At 34.3% G+C, this 20,784-nt stretch overlaps 2 protein-coding genes across 3 annotated transcripts in view; one reads left to right on the top strand and one right to left on the bottom strand.

Moving 5' to 3' along the window:
• The first annotated feature begins 386 nt into the window (after positions 1 to 386).
• On the top strand, positions 387 to 14,315 carry LOC132702385 (lysosomal alpha-glucosidase-like). Of its 2 annotated transcripts, none has more exons than XM_060670973.1 (10): positions 387 to 469; positions 2,126 to 2,190; positions 2,245 to 2,584; positions 6,149 to 6,600; positions 9,328 to 9,520; positions 9,581 to 9,782; positions 9,839 to 10,120; positions 12,680 to 12,950; positions 12,999 to 13,525; positions 13,578 to 14,315. In XM_060670973.1, exons 3-10 carry the CDS (start codon positions 2,250 to 2,252, stop codon positions 13,893 to 13,895), a joined length of 2,580 nt encoding a protein of 859 aa, XP_060526956.1. In that variant the 5' UTR covers positions 387 to 469; positions 2,126 to 2,190; positions 2,245 to 2,249; the 3' UTR covers positions 13,896 to 14,315. The 2 variants fall into 2 exon arrangements, with proteins under 2 accessions (XP_060526956.1, XP_060526957.1); XM_060670974.1 differs by lacking the exon at positions 387 to 469 and adding an exon at positions 2,054 to 2,070.
• Positions 14,316 to 14,451: 136 nt separating this feature from the next.
• Positions 14,452 to 20,784, bottom strand: part of LOC132702366 (uncharacterized) — a 32,543-nt gene continuing 26,210 nt past the window's right edge. Inside the window, exons 14-19 of the mRNA XM_060670952.1 lie at positions 20,460 to 20,571; positions 19,279 to 19,439; positions 19,000 to 19,230; positions 18,792 to 18,947; positions 17,010 to 17,189; positions 14,452 to 16,954 (exon numbers count right to left, since the gene is read on the bottom strand). Coding sequence (XP_060526935.1) covers positions 16,859 to 16,954; positions 17,010 to 17,189; positions 18,792 to 18,947; positions 19,000 to 19,230; positions 19,279 to 19,439; positions 20,460 to 20,571 — 936 coding nt within the window. The 3' untranslated portion in view covers positions 14,452 to 16,858. The remainder of the gene's footprint in view (positions 16,955 to 17,009; positions 17,190 to 18,791; positions 18,948 to 18,999; positions 19,231 to 19,278; positions 19,440 to 20,459; positions 20,572 to 20,784) is intronic.

The raw sequence follows: 20,784 nt of genomic DNA, 5'->3' as shown, positions 1-20,784 counted from the left end.
TAACGTTTGAGTTATTGGATTTTTTTATACAATTGCGTTCATGGTTAATGAGTCTCCATATGTCCTTGGGCCTATTATCGGAATTTAATATGTATTTGTTATAAGCTAGTTTTTTAGTTGTTTTTATCTCGTTTTTCTAATGTTTTTGGAAGTTTTTATATCTGTGTATGTCCTCGTTTGTTTTTCAGACGAAACTTATAGTTTGAGCTGCCTGGACTCGATTTCTGAGTTGTTTTAGATCTTGCATAAATGTGACATAAAAGTGACTTCCTTAGAACTATAAAAGTTGTACCAGTCAAGGGACAAAAAAGAGCTTATAATTTTTTCAACACCCGACCTAATGAACAATCTTCTGTATCTGCTGTTGACTGTTAACAAAACTGTGGTTTCTATTTTGATACACTGGGCTAAATGATCAGATAAACCTGGGTTGATTAGCCCTGTTGCATAATGATGTTCACTAAGATTTGTAAGTATATTATCAAGACAGTTCGAACTATCCGGCGTTATCCTAGTATGTTCATAGATAGTAATTTTAGAACCAAAACTGTCCAGGATACAGGAAAGTTCAGCTAGTGCATTCAAGTTTAAATTGAATTTTATGTTAAAGTCTCCCAGTATGATAATTTTTTTAAACTTTTCATCCATGTCACTGAGAAGGTGTGTAAACTTTTCGAAAAAGATGTCAAGACGTGTACAGACAAATGACCAAAATGTGCTCAGTTACTACCTCATTAGCACAAAGCTCTGCGCTATACTCTGATATATCTAACTTTCCGCAATTAAGAGTCGTTTTAGCGAAAACGCAGACTCAGCCCTTATTCTTGTGGTTCCTCCAAAACGAGATGGAAGATTATATCCAGTAATATTTACAGAATTTAAAATACTTGGACAAGTATTATGACGTTCGCTTATGCAGGGAATATCATAGCTGTTGCATACTAATGAAGAAAAAAGATCTATTTTATTTGAAATATTTTGTACGTTTAAATGAAAAATATTCAAACAATTTTGAATTTTGTCTGGGTTTTTAAGAGAATTAGACTTTGCTAATTGTCCTGCTGCCCCAGCCTCTTCCTGGTTTAATGAGAAAAATTCAAAAATTGTAGGGTTTATTGCGTAATTTGATTTAATAGAAGATCCTGACGTTTCGGAAGAAACCCTAACTTTTGGATCCAAGCTTCCACCCTATACGTTAGAATTGACAAAAAAGAAGATTCTGATGTGCAGATTTATATTGAAATTACATAGAACGCTTTTTGAAAGCTGTTCTATGCTTCTTTATACGGATTTTAATTTCGGTTATTGGCTTTCAGAAATTCGGAAATGTATCTCGTTTGCTTACTATCATAACCTTTGATTTCACGTACTTCTGCTATTTTCGAATGCCGAAGGAAACTTTGGCCTTCAAAAAATAAAAACGAGCTTTCGGTTGCCAGTAAAAGTTAAAATTAAATTTTCTTTCATTTCTTTATACATTCCATATGCACTCCTTTTTTGTATTTACGGCCATCATTTTTCCTCACATAATAATGGGCGCCTAAATTGGCCTAAAACGGAGTCTCGTATAAGTTATTGGTGAGTCGTCCTGTCGTCTTTTTACATGTATAAGAAGGTTTCATTTCCAATAACAATAATAGCAATTTGATTTATTTACATAACTAATTTAATAAAATAAATTAAAAATCAATGGATCTACTGAACACGCGAAAACCACTTGACGATTGATGATAAAAATTATTACAAGATCCGTAAGAGGAGTCAAGACAAAAGCAATATCATCTGCAAAAACTAACAATATTTCTCTTATTATGTATTTCAGCAGGCTATATAGTAAAAACAATGGACGCAGTACTCTGTCTCTAATACCTGTGACACCATTTGGACAAGTTTTTCCTTGTGTTGGCACCTCTGCAACAGAAAATTTTCACGTCCCTGTAAAAAAAACAGGAACTTTAATCTCGAACGTGAAATACCGAAATTCTAACTACTTAGACCCATTGCGATAAGATATCGAAAACCCTTAAGAATACAGATATCACAAAACAAACCTAGCCGTTGTTATTTCCAGTAATCTCGTTAATCCGTCATTTATATCGGCAGATTATTCGGATATTTTTTTTAGTTTTGATTCACTGTGACAGCGCGATCGTTGTGATAAGGTCTCAGACGTTCGCGATGAGAACAAAGGTACGTTGTATGGTACGTTCCTCAACAACTTCTGACCTAAACGTTCTCACCTAGAAACTATGAGCACCTTCATAGAACAAAGACAATTCTACGAGGAACCTGAACTCGAAGAGTCTTCGCCCCGAAAGGCACCTCTCTGGAAGAAAATCGCTGGGTCCAAGGTCACCAAGGGAGTGGGTTTCGTGTCTATTTTCGCTTTAGTTTGCCCTGTGGTGCTTTACTACTTTATCATCGAACGAGGTATTCACAACGAGCCTACCACGTATTCCTGCCTGCTCAACAGCACTTTTCGAGTACCGTGCGGAAAAACTGATGTGACCCAGGAGGAGTGCGAGTCTATAGACTGCTGCTATAACGCTACCGCGCATGTGTGTTACCATTATATACCGTCTAAGTAAGTACAATTGAAATTTCTGCTACAATTTGGGGTTCATCTATCTAAGTTGTTGTATGCGTGTGATTTCCATTTCCATTTACTGAGTTTCTCATATCAAAAAGGCACTTTCGAGAAGATGAAGGTAAAAATTTTTTGATACATCCTTGAAGCCAATGTGATGAATTACAGAATTCATCACTTGATTTAAATGTACTCAAAACAATAACATCCTGTACCTGTCCTGTGTCCAATTCTAAAGGACGTTTGGCTTAGAACTTCCTTAAAACATATATATATATATATATATATATATATATATATATATATATATATATATATATATATATATATATATATATATATATATATATATATATATATATATATATATATATATGTATATAAATATATATATATATATATATATATATATATATATATATATATATATATATATATATATATATATATATATATATATATATATATATATATATATATATATATATATATATATATATATATATATATATATATATATATTTATATATATATATATATATATATATATATATATATATATATATATATATATATATATATATATATATATATATATATATATATATATATATATATATATATATATATATATATATATATATATATATATATATATATATATATATATATATATATATATATATATATATATATATATATATATATGATGACACTATATTCCGGGATATCATCCGTTCGCTCGTTGAACTCCGACTGGAATCCTGCAAATCCTGCATCCGACTGGAATCCTGCAGACGTTTCGCCAAAATCTCACTTGGCATCTTCAATGCTCGCGCTCCGAAAACACTTCGAACACACTGTTTTCGGAGCGCGAGCATTGAAGATGCCAAGTGAGATTTTGGCGAAACGTCTGCAGGATTCCAGTCGGATGCAGGATTTGCAGGATTCCAGTCGGATGCAGGATTCCAGTCGGAGTTCAACGAGCGAACGGATGATATCCCGGAATATAGTGTCATCATATTTTTCCATCCGTGAATCAATACGTGAGAATATATATATATATATATATATATATATATATATATATATATATATATATATATATATATATATATATATATATATATATATATATATATATATATATATATATATATATATATATATATATATATATATATATATATATATATATATATATATATATATATATATTCTCACGTATTGATTCACGGATGGAAAAATATGATGACACTATATTCCGGGATATCATCCGTTCGCTCGTTGAACTCCGACTGGAATCCTGCATCCGACTGGAATCCTGCAAATCCTGCATCCGACTGGAATCCTGTAATTCCGATAATGGTTTTTTGAACAATTATGGACTTCATCAAATTGTCACTGAACCTACATCTGTAACTTGAAACCGTAGCACTCTTCTTGACATTCTTGTGACGTCTTCTCTGGATATAGTGTGAGTGATGTTGCATCGAATGCATACAAGCAACTTAGAAAATTGTAAGTAAGTATGACCGTGAGAAATAAAAAGAAAGCGTATCTCCAGCATCAGTCTAAAATCGATCCAGCTGGATTATGTAGCACATTAAAATTACTTAATATCAACGGTTCTCCTAATAGTTAACATGAGAAAGTAGACAATGCCAACGATATTAATAATTAGTTCAATGAAAGCATTCCCGATGTTGACATTGATAAAAGCAATAATATATACTTCCATAAGTATGCTACTTTAAGATTTCATGGTAACCTGAGGGAGTTTGTATTTTATCGAGTCGACGTCGTTAGATATAAAAATGATAAATTATATAACTCCCCATTTGCTAGAGCACATAAATTTTTTGGTTAATAGCTGCTAATTTAACTAATAAGGTTCCATACCTCTAGAAGCATGCCAATGGGATTTCTATTCCAAAACACCGTCAAGTTTTCGGCCGATAATCTATTACCAGTGCTTTCAAAAATTATGGGAAAGATAATGTATGAACGCTTCAACCCAGTAAGGATATCATGCAACCGTTACCGCTTTTTTAAACGTATGCGATGATATTTTTAATAGTAGCTATGAAGGAAAGGAAACCTGCATTATTATTCTAGGCTATAGCAAGGCCTTTGACACCCTGAACCACGGTCTTAGCAAGTTGGAAATTTGTCTCACTCAAAGCTATTTAATTGAACCAAGTCAGAGAGTATGCTTATGGGGCTCATTTTCACCATTTCCTAATATTACAAGGGGGTTCCTCGGAGGAGTTATATATTGAGCCCTTTATTGTTTTCTGTCTACACCGTGTATTTTGCCGACCATTTAAAAAAATCTGAAATTGCATCAGTATGCTGATAATACCTAGTTATATTTATCATTTAAATTTGAAAACTCGCTGATGGCCAATAGTCAAATTGATTCTGATTTGCGAGTTGTTCCAAAAACTTCTTGTGCCCATGCTCTTCTCATAAATGAAACGAAAACTAAGGTTTTTTTTTTGAAAAAACGCTAGCTCGTTTAAGAATATTGATTTTGAGGTTGTCGTAAATAATGATAACATTAATATTACCGATTCTTGCAATAATTTGGGTGTGTTCTTTAATAGAAATCTTCGTTTCGAATAGCACATGTCTTATTTCAGAGAAGTTATGGGAAACTAAGAACTCTCCATATATTCAAAGATATTTGAAATACAGACATCAAACTAAGGTTATGCGACTCTCTTATTCTTTCCTTTTTGTCTTACTGTAATGCAGAATACTGGCCTGCCCTCTTCAACAAAGACCAGATAAGACTACAGAGGCTGCAAAATAGTTGCCTAAGGTTTTATTATAATATCAGGAAATTTGATCACATTTTACCGCATTCTCGCGAATCCGGATGGCTTAAGTTAGACCAAAGATTTTTTCTCCACTTATGCAAAGCATCTTTTTGAAAAACTTGTCAAGAGATCTGTTATTCATCAGCGCACCACTCGTCCTAATTCTCTGTACATTGTCCCGCGGTACCGTACTGCCCTGTATCAGTGTCATTTTAGCTATAACGTCACTAAATGTTTCAACTCCATTCCGAATGATATCAAGTGCTGCTGCGCCGCTTCCGACTTTAGAAAGCGGACTATTTTCTTTTTCCTATTTAATTTCCTTATTTCTATGGTTCTTTGCCGCACTTCCGTTTCATTGAAGTAACTAACTATAAAAATGTATTTGAGTTTTTTTTTGTTAAAATGTCAAAGATGTCAAAATTGTGAATTAATTTTATAATCGCAAGAATAGCTCAGCTCTATTGGATCAAGATTTCAATGGCAAAAACTGCGAGTAGCAAGGAGAGAACAAAACAAATTAAAAATTACCCCCCTGAAAGTGATTCAATATTCTAGATCCTATAACGAATATACAAAGAAAATAAAAGAATGGGTTATTTAGCATCAGAGATTTTATATTTACTAACAAGTAGACTTTTAAAAATAGTTCATTCATTTGCTAATTATTTAATGGTTTTTTGACTGTGCTGTTATTCGTACCTAGAATTTAGCATTTTCTACTTGTATGGTTTAGGTATGGCTACGAGATGCAAAGCGACGGTGCTTACAAAACGGCACAAAAAACCTCACCGTATGAGTCCAAGACCGTCGACAGCGTAAAAGTGACGATAGTGGAACATACTGAAGACAGCGTTTCTGTGATATTACACGACGAATCACAAGCGATAGAACCTAACTCATTGGAGAATAAAAACTACGGAGTCGAGATCACAGACTCGCCACTATCCGTGCGGGTGTGGGACTCAGACAAGCACACCATTTTCAATACCATCTACGGACCACTGATTGCTTCTGAAAAATACTGGGAGTGGACGATGCTCCTTACCAACGAGACCCTTTTTGGTTTGGATAGGAACAGAATTCGTCTCGAGGGTAACGAATCTCTGACAAAGGTTATTTACAATAACAGAAAGGACCATTCTACTACGCCGGTATTTTGGGCTTATCAGCAAGGAAAGTTTCACGGTGAGTTTGATAACCTTGGATGTGACTGTGCCCAGTGTTTAGGATTATCAAGTGTAAAATAAGCTATTTTCGAAGACTTTCGGTTCGGTAAACTATGAAGTTGTCTACTAGGGTTGTGCGCTGTATGTGCGTGGGTACTTCAACGCTCGAGTTGCTAAATTTTTGTTATTTGCTATTAAGGCGTGATTGAGATCGAAGTTCAGATGCCTATAACTCTTATTTAAGATATATTGACGATACTTTTATTATATATTGTCTTCAAAAAAGAAAATATTGTCTGGAAACAAAAAATCCGTATTCTTGAATTTGGAGAATAGAAATCAAACAAGCAAAAAGGATTCTATGTTGCTAAATTTCTCAATAGTATTTCCGAAAGTGAACCTCTGTAATTTTATCTCACCCTTCGTAATATATTCTTCTTTGTATATTCTAATCAATAAAAATGGGTATGCCTTTAATCTATCCTTTTTAAAAGTGCTTTGGAGAATAGTGCTAAAATAACTACTACCATTAAATGCATACAAGAGAGGATAGCACTGAAGAGAAAGGTCTTCAAGCACAAAATCAAAAAAATGTAGCATATAATATTCCTTTTTTCCATTTCTATCATCACCAACAGAATAGAGCTCCCGCTGAAGAGTGATAATTTCCCTGCTTTTTGAATAGACATTTTTCAAGAATTCAAGAGAGAGCTGAGCAAGAGAGAAACTCCTCTCAGTCGTTTCCAGAAGAAGTAAAACTTTATCAGTGCTATCATTCAGGAGCAACGACAAGAACTTGGCAAGACAAGAACTTGATGCTGAATGGATTCAATAGTACCTCCTCCTTTTTTTATTAACGATTTAATTAACAGGCATAGAGTCCTTTAAAAAACATACAATAACAGGAATAAATAGGTAACATTCTATATACTATAAATAATTTAAATTAAATTATATACTCTCTTGTTATATAGTCTTTAAGCTTATGATCTATTTCTTTTATTGCACCGTTTATTTTAGTTTGTGACATTTTATTGCAAACTTGTATACATCTATATATTGGAGAGTCTTGGGACTTTTTAGTTCTTGCATATGTATTCCGAAGTTGCCTCCCTCTCTTGTTACATTCGAAAATCGATGAAAAAACTTATTTTCTCGAAAACCATTTACTATTTTCAAAAAAATTCTTAAACCAGGAAGCGTGGAAAATCCAGGGCTATAATCACTATTTCGAACAATGATTGTATCATATATAGAGTGTGTTGTTTATGGGCAAAAAATATAAAATATCCTAAAAATTTCCGTTTTTGTGGGTAAATTTTTGGCGATAAATGAAAAACCGTTAAAGATGGGATAATTTTATTTGAACAATATTGTAAACCGTGTCGTGAGAGAGTTTCAGGTTTCGTCAATTATACAGGGCGCGAGATATTTGAAAAAATATCATTCGACAACGCTATTATTTGTGCAAATTTTAATATTTACCGATGTTTACTGTAACTTTGGAGTTTGACGAGATGTAAAGTACATTTTATACAGGGTGCATGGACAATTAAATTACATCGATTTTGCGAAAGTTCCATAGTGGTCCGCAGGAGCACGATAGAAAAACAATGCGTTCCTTTACCACACGAAACCGCGAAGTTTTTTCCTTTTTCGAAAGCAATCTTGTTTGCTCTAGCATTTTAGGTGATCCGATTTTTAAGTACGGCAGTTTTTTATATATTTCTTGCTAGGTGTATTAAAATTCGATTCAAATATTACTTATAGAGCTTTGTTTAGTAGTCCCTGGAATTTGATGACATGCAAGTGAACATCTAAAATGTGGTTCTCTTATATAGAGCTCCCTTGCTTATTGATTAAGCTGATTTGTAAATCTTTTTATTGCGTGGCAATATTCATACAATTTTTTCTGTTACACCCGCAATATGTTCTTCCCACACAAACTTTTCAGAAATACGTTAACCCAGCTATTTATATTGACTTACTTTTTTCCCCGTTTGCCTGATAATCATATAAACTGTTTTTTCGACGTTTCGGGAATGTTTATTGTGGCATAGCCGCTGAAAATAGCCAACTATGATTGCCATATAAAATAAGAAAGTTGTATTCATTTATGACTAAACGAAGAACTGTCAAAACAATAATAGTAGGCCACTGCATTTGCCTGAAAAAAATCATGTTTTAATCCGAATCCAACATTTTCATTGACATGTAAGTGGATTTTGCTCTATCTAGTTCAGCAATGGGTTTTTCCTGTTACAACACTCCAATTACGACCACCCTGTACAGCAATTTCTTCCAGTACTATAGCACTATACTATGATGATTAACTCTATATTAACTGTGTCGAATGCTTTTTGGAGATCGACAAACACTATTACTACATATTTATTCTTATCTTATTCGCTTTTTTTAAATAAATTGTATTAGTCCTGTCTTAATGATCTTGGACAAGATTCTCAGTAGGCCATGAGATCATAATGTGCCCCTAGCGAAGACATTCTCATTAATGATTAAGATGGCTATCAAAAAAGTACAACATCAAAATAAGTCAGCAGCGACTTTAAGAAATTCGATAATCAAAACTAGACCAGATCCAAAGAATTAAGGGAAATGCACAACTCGAAGTACACAAAAAACACGCAAGCCCACAGATAAAAAAATCGTTTTTAAAAACTTCATGGTTGACAGTGTCTATTTCGCTCGCTAAGTTTATAGCGGCTGTTAATTATTTTGTGGATAGGATGCGCCATTAGACACGACGGTCCGCTGGAGATCACTATTCTCTCGTCGAATCTGATAATACTTAGAAGTTTGGTTGGTAAAAAGATAGAACTGAAGTTAACTTTGGGTCCGACGCCGCAAAATCTTCACGATCGCATGATGGAGACATTTGTTTTGCACCCTCCATGGACGCTGGGGACTCACATCTGTAGGTAATTCGAGATGCGTGGGTTAATTGTCCGTCCTGTGTGCACCAACTTTGGTTTATCCAGGCGGAGCAATGATATCGGTCTCGACAAGGTGCTGGATATATACTTAAACAACAAGGAAACGAAGTTTGATACCGATTGCATCCACGAGAACTTATTCACGTCTCTGGCGCTGAGTGGGGAGGAAAACGGTACCGATTACAGAACGTATATAGAAGAGATGACGGCCGGAGGAACCAAATTTCTACTTTCGTTGCCACCTCAAGTGAGTATAATCTTCGACGTCATCGAATGATGTAATAGAACTTATTGTTTTAATAGATCGTGGCTACTGCCAACAACAGCCTGTATAATATTTCAGAAAAGCTTGGCGTTCTGTACAGTACCGTCAACGGCACGTACAAGGGAGAATACCTGGGAAGGTCTGTTGCTTACCCGGATTTTTCCCATCCGTCCATTAGAAGTTATATTGAAGAACTGGTAGAATTAATATCTGCCAAAATCGGAATGGACGAGATTAGCGGGTTCGTGTTGAATGATAATTGGCCGGATGATTCTAGTTACAAAAAGCCAGACAGCACTGATCTTCCTTATATGTCCGACGTAAGTATTATACCGCGCGTCTCAGCAAGGACAACGATGGCTGTATTACTCATTAGAGAAACGATTGGTCATGGAAATTAAAAAAAATATTGTCCAATGTTTCCATTTTAATTTTTAAAATCCGTTTTCTACAACATTTTCTTATTATAACTGTTTAATAACTTGAAAGCTGTGCGCGGTAGCGCGGACGCTCAGGCTTCGTCCTATGAGTGAGGCGATTGCGACTGGTTGCCCGGCCACCAGATGGCGTATTCGGTCATAATCACACAAACAAATATTATAAAAATAGTTCTCTCTCTCTCTCTCTCTCTCTCTCTCTCTCTCTCTCTCTCTCTCTCTCTCTCTCTCTCTCTCTCTCTCTCTCTTTGATTTTTTCAAATATCAACGTTGCTCCGAGAAGGTTTAAATTTTTATGGAAGATGAAAGTCAATGAGGTCTTCCCGCCAATACCAAAATGGGATTTCGAGGAGATTTCTCAAATGCGGATAGAATTCTGCATAGGGACGTTTTAAAGGACGAGAAATTCGAATTTGTAATTATTTTTTGAAAAATTTACATTTTTTTGACCAATATTTTGTCTAACGGAGGAGCTAAGAAACTTAGAACTAAACAACCTACTATTTTTTTGAATATATTCTCGAAGAACTATCCGCAGATACTATAAAATCCACCCAAACCATCTCCATTTACTTGTAATTAATTATTTTATAAAAATTTTTGAGCCTCTTATAGAAACCGTTTCCGACGGCAAACTTCAATAAGTGAGATATAAATCATAAATTACTGACCATCGATTTTTGAACTGGTATTTCAGCCCAAAATGGGATTTCGAGGTAATATCTCAAAAGCTTGGAAAATTTTGCCTAAAGTGGTTTCTGAGGATAAGAAATCTGAAACCGAAACTACTTTTTGGAAATATCGATATTTTCTGATGATTTATGATTTTATTGTATTGTATTGCTGCTAATATTTTACCCATGAAAACGGTAATTTTCAGGGTCTTTTAGATTTTTTGACCACAATCGATACACCAGGTACATAATCGAGAAAATTACAGAATTAGAGATTAAAGCCCCCCACATTTCCTGGTAGATGAAGTTTTTCAATACAGCAAATGGTTTTCGAGAGAATAATATTTATAATGAACAAGAATATGAATAAAATGAATTAGAACTTAAAGATCGTTACTTACATCTAATTATCCCTAATTTATCAAAAAAATACAATTTTATTATATAGAATACTAAATGCTATTTAAATTCGAACTAAAATTTCATTAATCATATTTTAATCTATTTTTTTTTAAATTTAGGCTATAATATTTATTATAATAGTGTATAATATTTTTTTATAATTTCAAGGGTAGGAACAATCAACAATATGTCTAAACTAATAAATGCTGACTCGTGTGGTATTAACTTTGACTCACTGTGCACTGTCATTGATCTGTGTCTAAAATACTATTTGTTCTATTGCTTTTGCCTTCCCTATGTTGTTTTCGTCTTATTTTTCTTTATTATTACTGTCAACAATTTTCGTTCTTATTGTATTATTAGTATTATTATTATAAATTTATCATTACAACTACGTTTATGTGCTAACTCAATTATTTTTAGTAGTTATTGATTTGTAAGTAGTAAATTGTGGGACAACATTTAAGAAATAAGTAAAACATTTCCTTTGACAGAAGTTTCTTGATTGCCTACCGTTTTGATAGTCAGCTTAAAATTCAAATATTTGAGGCGATTGTGTTTATTGCAATAAAAATGTCCTATTAAAAACGAAGAAAAATACTGACAATTTTGATACACGTTTTATCATTTAAATAATTCAATTATTAATGCAGTTAGTTGTTTTTCATTAATTGACTAGTGAAATTTTCAATGAAACTTCCACAGGCTACTGTAATACTGTTTATAAAACTTCTGGAAACTTGCTGACGTTTCGCCAATCATCCTGTTGGCTTCTAAACAGTTTCAGGTCTGAAGAAGAGAACATGATTGGCGGAACGTCAGTAAGTTTGATTTATAAACAACCGATGCAGAAGGAATCCAGCAGATTTGTAAATAGTAATTGACTAGTGACTGAAGCTAATTTTGAATGAAAAAAACGAAAGTTTATGTTTACAAACTAAAGAGGAAAAAGAAAATATTATTAGTAATAAAAGATAAATATTGAACAACAGTTCCTACGTTAATATGTGTATACTCCAATGTATCGTGTTATGTCTGCTTGGGGCTGACTCCTAAATCTACCTTCGATACTGAAGAAGAAAAAACTTACTCCTGGTTATCAATCGCTGATTATAGCATTACAGAATAGGACAAGCGCAGCTGTGAATCTGTAAAAGGTAAAACCTCAGAGATGATAAACAGCGAGATTTTATTTGGAATCTAAATTACCATTACCAACCTAAACAACCTGGCCGTTAACCTAAAGTAAAAATGCGATGCAACAATAAATATTTTTTCTCAAACTTCTCTGATACCGTACCCTCTTTACCAGCCCCTCGATAAGATACACTACAGTGCTATCTCTTGTAACGCCCATATTTTATAGGCATTATATGACGCTATGTCATATACACTGCCTTGGAATCTTCTCACCTACGATAAGACGTATCAAATGGAACAACACAATTCCTACGGCTCCCTCCAAAACTCCTCACTCCACAATTATTTCTCTTCTAATCCGAACTTGAGCAGTCTGGAGATTATTTCCGCTACTAAAAACTATGGCGACGTCGAACTTGAAGTTTCCGAAAATTTCGATACCTCGTGGGACAACTTTAGGTTGTATTTGCAGCGGACTTTGTTCAACAGCATTACAGGTGACATTGTGACGAGTCTCTAGGATCAAAACTTATACCTTATTGTAGGTAATCATATGGTGGGTTTGCCGGTGTGCGGAGACACGACGGTCTACGACAAAGATTTGCACGAAACGCTTTGCATAAGGTGGTACCTCGCGGCAGCCACCATGCCACATTTCAGAGTGTCTTCAGTGAAACCCTTCAGGGATCCAGAAAATCTGAATTCGAAATTTGCTACCAGATATGCGCTGGACGCGATCGAAAAAAGAAAGATGTTCCAAGAGCACTACTACACTATCTTGAGTAGAGGGGAGCCGATTGTCAGACCTATGTACTACGACTATTACCAAAACATCACCACGATGTCGTTGGACCGACAATACACCATAGGAAAAAATATAATAGTGGTGCATCCTTTATCGTCCGCCAGGTCAGCCCTACAGGTGTTTTTGCCATCCCAAGTGAAGGTTTGGTATGAAATTTGGGGCGGTGGTATGTACACGAGCTCCCCCAAAGATAATTTCATCAGCATCAGTATCGTCGAAACCGATTGGGTCAGCTTCGTCGCCGAAGGGACCATCATCCCACTGACTGTAAGTACTACCCCACGAGTGTTCTTCGAGCTTTGGTTTCATCTCGTTTCAGAATAATCTAGAGTTAAATTTTATCATTGCGTTAAATTGCACCACCTCCGATTGCGAAGCGAGTGGCGAACTCTACAAAGATCTGAGTTATTTGCAGTTCAGCGCAAATTTAACCGCACTGACTATAAGTGATTTTCCGAAAGGGTGTGATTACGTTTTGGGGTACATAAAGGTTTATTATTACAACGATACAGGGGCATACCACGACAGACACGATAAAAGTAAGAGTTTGTGTCCGGCGGGTTCCGAAACCACCGTGGTGGTGGTTTATGATGAGGACGATCCAGAGGAAACCACAATCGCCCCTATCAGTGTATAATATATTTTCAAGGCAACAATATTGAGATAGTATTTATAAAGTATAGTCCGAAATATACAACAGTATTTTGTTGGCAAGTTTTTCATTCCATTTGAGTAGGTCACTCAAATTAATTATTGAATATCTGGTTAATTTGAATGCCAAGGTGTTGTCACACATTCCGCCATTGGTGATCTTTATTTTCAGTGAGACAAGACAAAAAAGATAGCTCCGTCATTTTTGTCCCAGAAGTTTGCAGTGTATAGTATGGCTCGCTAATGTGGGAATCTTTTATTTCTCCATAAGAAATTTCAAATACAAAATTGTTAATTTTTAACTATACACAGGGTACGTTATCTAGAAGAAGTATCTAAAAACACCTCTTCCTTAAGTGGAACGCCCAGGATTTTGGATTTCTGAATAAAAAATTTATGGTAGGTCCTTTCAGATGTTAATTTTATACTGCTAAAGAAGAACTAATTATGGAAAACCACCGGTGAGTAAAAGTTTTCTTTGGGTATATGGATACATGGATGATGTTTTTGATTGTTTCACTGGAAAGGAAAGACACCTATAATTCACAGAGACGGAAGTAGATATTTATTCACACTTTGTGGACTATAACTAAGAACCGAACAAATTAGACTTTTCCATTTACCATAAACAAGTAATATATAATTATTCAAATAACTTTGACCCACACACAATGGCCGCCTTTTATTTTTTCATCCACAGACTTAATATCTCACTTTCCAGAGAAAATTTTGAAAAAGAAATGATATTATAAAACCAATAGCGTTTCACAATTGTTACGACTATTTGAGAAATAAAATTTTTAAAATATAATAAAACTAAATCGCGAAAAACTCAAAAATCCATAGCACAGAAGTTAAAATGTGGATCATGTGGAGCGTTAACGAACATAAAAGAGCGTTTAAAATAAAAGTTGGGATTCTAACCATGCCATTCATTTAAATTCAGAAATGCAAAAAGTTTGACAATTTTTATATTTTACATAATTCCAAAAAATTTAATTTGTTGGCTAGCTATGCCAGCTAAACAAAAATTGGAATTAATTGGATGTGAATGGGTCTCCTGCTCCTACCTGCTTATATACCCGGTGTTTCAAATTCGACTCTCACCATTAGGATCTCGGTAACGGTAAGAGATAATTGTAGTTTTTCAAACAAAGCAAACTCAGCGAGATTTCTGTTCAATAACTTAAACAAAGTTTGATGAGGTTGATAAATTGGTTAAGGCTTTCGCGGCCCGTTGATAACCTATTATCTTGATTCGGGTTTAAAGGCCGTCGTCGATTGGAATTACTTCCTAACGTTTCGCTAGCACGAGTGGCGAGCTTCTTCAGCATTCCGTGTTCATGCGGAAAGGTCTACATCGGGACTACCAAGAGATCAATGGGAACGAGACTTAAGGAGCATAAAGCAAGCTGCAGGCTAGGACATACAGAGAAGTCTGCAGTAGCTGAACACGCACTGGGCAGCGGGGAACACAGGATACACTTTGAGAGCTGTAAGTTACTAGCATCGGTCAACGGCTATCACAACAGACTAGTCAGGGAAGCCATTGAGATACAAAAACACCCACACAATTTCAACCGAAAGGAGGAGACCCTTAGACTCAACCAAATCTGGAACCCGATCCTTAGGAACGCCCGAGCAGTACCGATCGATATCCCGAGACCAACCGAAGCGGAACAGGCCCCGCCCACCACCAATCGGCATAAATACAACCTGCGCAGGAGAAATCGTCAGTCTACGTCAAACATCGGAGATGGAAGGACCTCTGAAGAAGCTCGCCACTCGTGCTAGCGAAACGTTAGGAAGTAATTCCAATCGACGACGGCCTTTAAACCCGAATCAAGATAATAGCTTTTGATGAGGTTGTCGTCTTTCAGGATACATGTACATTTCCGATATCATGACACCGTCCTTATCGTTTTTATAATTAAGTTTTACCATTTCTTGTTTTGAGTCATCGGTAAAGTTCGACACAGTAATGAACTAGATATTAAAATGTCATCTACAGGTTTGAAAATTCATAGCTTACTATGGTATACAAGTTTTTGTTACATATATCGAATTTGATGGAACACAAATCGAATTTGAGATGACATGGCGACCATAAAAAAGAATTAAGTTGATGATGGTTTTATAAAAACGAAACGTCGTAAGATGAAGCCCAAAAAAAGCCAATGAGTATTCACAGATTTTTGCTAAATTTTAAAATAAAGACATAAAAAAAGAAAAACCAAAAACCGGAAGTAATCAAAATAACTTCAATTTCAAAACGGAACATTATTTAACTCACCGATGTGTAACTTTTACAACTAATTTAAATCACCCTGTATCTCTTACCGAGATCCTAATGGTGAGAGTCGAATTTGAAACACCCTATGAATAGACGTCGGAATAATGTAATATTTTGTATTTGATAAAGGCATGTTGATGCAGCAGTCATAAACCAATAAATCACTGTGAAAATCTGAACATTTTTTGTTTGAAAGGTAAAATTGCTATACAAGAGACCCCTATGTCCCATTCAGTTTTTAACAAAATTCATTAAGGTCTCCCAAAAATATAGGATGGAAGAAGAAAGATAAAGTACGAATAGCTTTTTTGTCAAAGGGTGTCAATTCGAAAGTTTCGCGCCAAATTCGAAGCATAATTAAACTTCCGAAACGATAAAATTTTTAAACTAAACTAACTTAAACTTAAACTAACCAAGCATTCTTTTATATGCACCAAAAAAAACTAAAAAATAAGATAAAACTAAAAAAACGATTTTTGGCTCATGGATCTGCTTCATTATGGACTTTGAGACAAGCGGCTAATTTTTTCCTCAATAAGCAACAATTTATTATCCAATAAAAATGTGTATATCATTATGTACGGGATGGTGGATGAAACAATTAATGCAGTTTTGGTAGCATTAATACTGTATCTAATGTACAATATCAAGTGGTGCTATGATTCAGGTGGTGGGATCCAGCCGCCAAAACATCGTTCCAATTCCTCGGCTACCGCCAGGCAAAGCCTATCTTGCCTTGGTCCGGCTAGAACCTAAATTTGATAGGAGTGTTAATGCGGGTAGTCTTGAAGACCTCCGTTTCCTTGCCTGTATACCGATGGGCATTCCGTTTCCGTCGAAACCACAGGGGACGACTGTAGCTGGCAGTCCCAGCACGTTGGCAGGCAAAATGTACTCGAACGCTTGCTTGAAGCAAAACTGGTTGTGTTTATGGGCGGGTTCCGTGAATATGGGCAGCAAGAATACGCCGTTGCTTCCCAATTTCTCCTGAAAGTTGACAGTCGTGTTGCCCAAATTTCCAAAATTATATTGGACTAATTTTTTTAATGTTCTGGTTCTGATAAAATTAAGTATTATTCTTCACATTCCCACTTCGAGTATATTTTTAACAAAGGAGTCTTAAATGATTGTTAGTTCGAAAAATTATAATGTTTGATTGCTATATCGAGAATAATAAAATAAATGAAGTTGCAGTGTTACACTTACATTTTAAGCGTTATCCGAAATTACTATAGCCGGAAAAGCAATATTTATATATATATATATATATATATATATATATATATATATATATATATATATATATATATATATATATATATATATATATATATATATATATATATATATATATATATATACAACTACATTTTTTCGAAAATGTAATATGAACTGTAAGCGTTTATATTTAGTATTTTAGTTTATATTTAGTATTAGCATTATATTTTAGTATTTTTAATCGACACGGCAATCGATATTGCTAAAACATAATTCCTCATCAGAGTCTATTTTGTTTCAATTTTATTTTTTGAAAATTTGATTGTTGGCTTGGTAATTAAGTTAGATAACATGCTCTTAGCTGCAACAAGTAATACATTTTTCTAAAAAAACTTCCCCAACCTGAATATTTAAAAGAAATTTTATTAATTTTATTTTTATTAATTATTATTTTATTAATTTATTAATTATTCTCAATTCAGGTTTATAACAGATGTCGTCCATTTACAAGCAGTGTTTGTTTGTTTTTAGTAGTAGTTGTTGTTTTAGTTCATCAACGTTTTTAAATTTCTTTTATTTATGTATTTAATTATAAACCCAAAAGCTATCTAGCAGGCATACTTGGCTATCCAATTACGGGATAGCGCATGTTAAACATATAAAATTACAGAGTCGGAAATATAAAAAGAAACGTAACTACATATTTCCATAGCTCAATAGACAGTATTCAAAGAATGTTACAAAATTTTGTAAACGTTTCTCTTAAACAAATTTGGGCCTCTGGTCGCAATGGATAACTGATAAATAAAATTTTTAAGAAATCAAAATTGGGTCCTAATTGTTTACATAGATTGGGATTTTGAAGTGGCTGAACACTATATTTCACGCATGAACAGATTTTTTTTTGAAACTATGACCAATATGATTGGTCTACTTTAAGCAATAATCAAAATAGAAATTAAACGGCACTACAATTACGAATGCACTGATTGTCAAGTCCCACCAAAAGACTTTTATTTAAGTCCTTCAAAAAAGAGCAGTAAGTTTGTATCTTAACAATATTGGCCTTGAAGCTACTACTTAATAGTTCACAGTTGTTGCTATCAGAAGCATTTCTAGCACAAAGTGAAAATATATCATTTCTAAACGCAATAAAGAGAGTAGCTTTACACCAGAGTTTTATTATTGAAAAAAGATTCATATTACGTATTCTGCATAAATTGTACATTTGTTTGTTAATTTCAAAAAAGGTTAATTACATTTTTTACAATAAGTTTTTTTTCTCAAAGAAATCCAACGCTAAACCCAATCTTGAAAGTGAGAGTGATAATTCAATTTTTGAGGAAGTCTATGTTTATTGAGTCACCTTACCGTAATCAGAGCTTGCACCGTTCGCTTTTGAACGCTGTAGTCGCCGAGTAGAAATCTGGACAACGCCCTCAGAAGGAAGAAGTTTATCAAGGTCCACGAAAACTTGGACTGATTGAACGCAACCTTGCATGCTTCTTTAGGCAAGTTCGTGTTGGCCTAAAATTAAATAAACCCAACACATACGTCACCTCAAAAACGCATCGTTTACCCATTTCATGGGGTTGGGAACGTCTTCTATGGAGTTTATAACGGAGGTGCATACTTTGAGGGCATCCCTCAAAACCTCAAACTTAAATTCTTGTATTTTCGAGCCGCAGACTTTTTCCAGGTGAGTGACGGACATTTTGATCGCGTGTCGAATACTTTCGGTCACCGATTGAAGACTTAACGAAAACCCGAAGTCTTCCAAATGAAATACGTTGAGGTCGGCGAGGTTTACCTAAATGCAGGCGGGTCAAAGAAATAAAAAGGAGAGTATCTCTACTACCGGTTCATTAAGTTTTAACTCGCCGGAGAGCTTGCTGCCGACCATTACGGTCATCAAAAGTTTGAGGTCACACGCGTAACGCGTCATAGGTCCTATGACCAAGAAATCTGATACTCTCTCGTCCCCACTCGAAGGATAATGTCCTTTGATAGGTATAATCTCTGCAAAATAAGATCCGTCAGTGGGAACGTTATTCCAATCAAAAAATAATTAACAATAAATATAATTTAAATTATACATATATGATAATTTTACGATTTTGTACTGAAGAAAAATACTGTAAAATTTACTTTTCAGGTTTTATATTTTCTATGTCTTTGTTTACTGTTTGCTAAAAAATTAAAATATGCTTGCTAACGTCGAATGGGAGTCAAGGAAGGAAGTTAAAGTAATATTTCCGCTTTTTCGGATAAGGGATATTACAGATGGGCCATCGATTTTTGATTTTGAACAACAAGGTGGCCAATTGCGGGAGTCATTAGTTAAAAAAAGTTAAAAAGTTAGCGTTATAATTAAGCAAATTTAATTCGTATTTGCGATTTGTTGTAATTTTTTTAGTTTTGATTCTACTTGTGGTTAAAATAAAAAAAATGCGGTACTGCTGTAGTTTTCAATCTACGAGGAAAAATTGCAAAGTTGGCGATTTTCAAAATTTGTCATATCCTGGTTAATATGAAATGTATTTTGATTTAGTAAAAACTTTTTCATTGCAACTTTTTAACAGAAATAAAATGGCACAGAAAAATTTTCATTCAAGGTTTATTTTTCCAGTTTCAGGATCCGAATCTTTCATGCAAGCTAACATTTTAATCCCGAAAAATGTTGTTCTGATATCCTAATAATATTGTTTGGACGTTTTAATTTACATTTACAGAAATAAAGCTAAAAATGAGTTGTAGGTTCTGTAGTGAACACTAAAGCTATTTAAACCAGAAAACGATATTTTGGAACAATATTTTTATATAAACAATAACCAATAACAAAATCTGATATCATGTTTGGAGTCTTTCTACTTTCAATGACAGCGAAACTAATAAAATTAAATTAGTGCTTTAAAATATATCAATATAGACGTAATTATTATTGGTACATAAAATTATATGATATGAGGTGTTGAAAATAATTTTCGAATAGACATAATAGAAAAAGGTTACGCTTTGACGCTGCTTTTCGCTACTTACTTGGGCTTGGTTTATGGCCGAAGATACCGTTGAACATGGCTGGTATTCTGATGGACCCCGCCAAATCAGAACCTATTCCCACCAGGGACGCTCCAGCTCCTAATAATGCGCCCTATAAACAATACGTTTTACAGGGGAAACACAAATTAAAAAAATAAAAATATTTCTTCGAACCAAAAAATAGTTATTATAGTGTAACTAGCGCAAAAATTGCCTGATAAACTTAAAGTTTATAATATTAATAGCAGCTATAGCAGCTATAATACTCAAAGTGAAATAACATTTCATGTGCAGTAGCTCTATTGGTCTGTGTTTTTCTTTTCAT

This window comes from Cylas formicarius, unplaced genomic scaffold (genome assembly GCF_029955315.1).
Source record: "Cylas formicarius isolate icCylForm1 unplaced genomic scaffold, icCylForm1.1 PGA_scaffold_5__7_contigs__length_24384050, whole genome shotgun sequence".
NCBI classification, from domain to species: Eukaryota; Metazoa; Arthropoda; class Insecta; order Coleoptera; family Brentidae; genus Cylas; species Cylas formicarius.
This window is presented reverse-complemented; position numbering and strand designations above follow the sequence as displayed.

Coding starts and splice junctions, on each gene's coding strand:
- LOC132702385 (XM_060670973.1), top strand. CDS start 2,250: ATGAGCACCTTCATAGAACAAAGACAATTCTACGAGGAACCTGAACTC. Junction 9,521..9,580: donor CTGGGGACTCACATCTGTAG/GTAATTCGAGAT, acceptor TGGTTTATCCAG/GCGGAGCAATGATATCGGTC. Junction 13,526..13,577: donor GGACCATCATCCCACTGACT/GTAAGTACTACC, acceptor ATCTCGTTTCAG/AATAATCTAGAGTTAAATTT.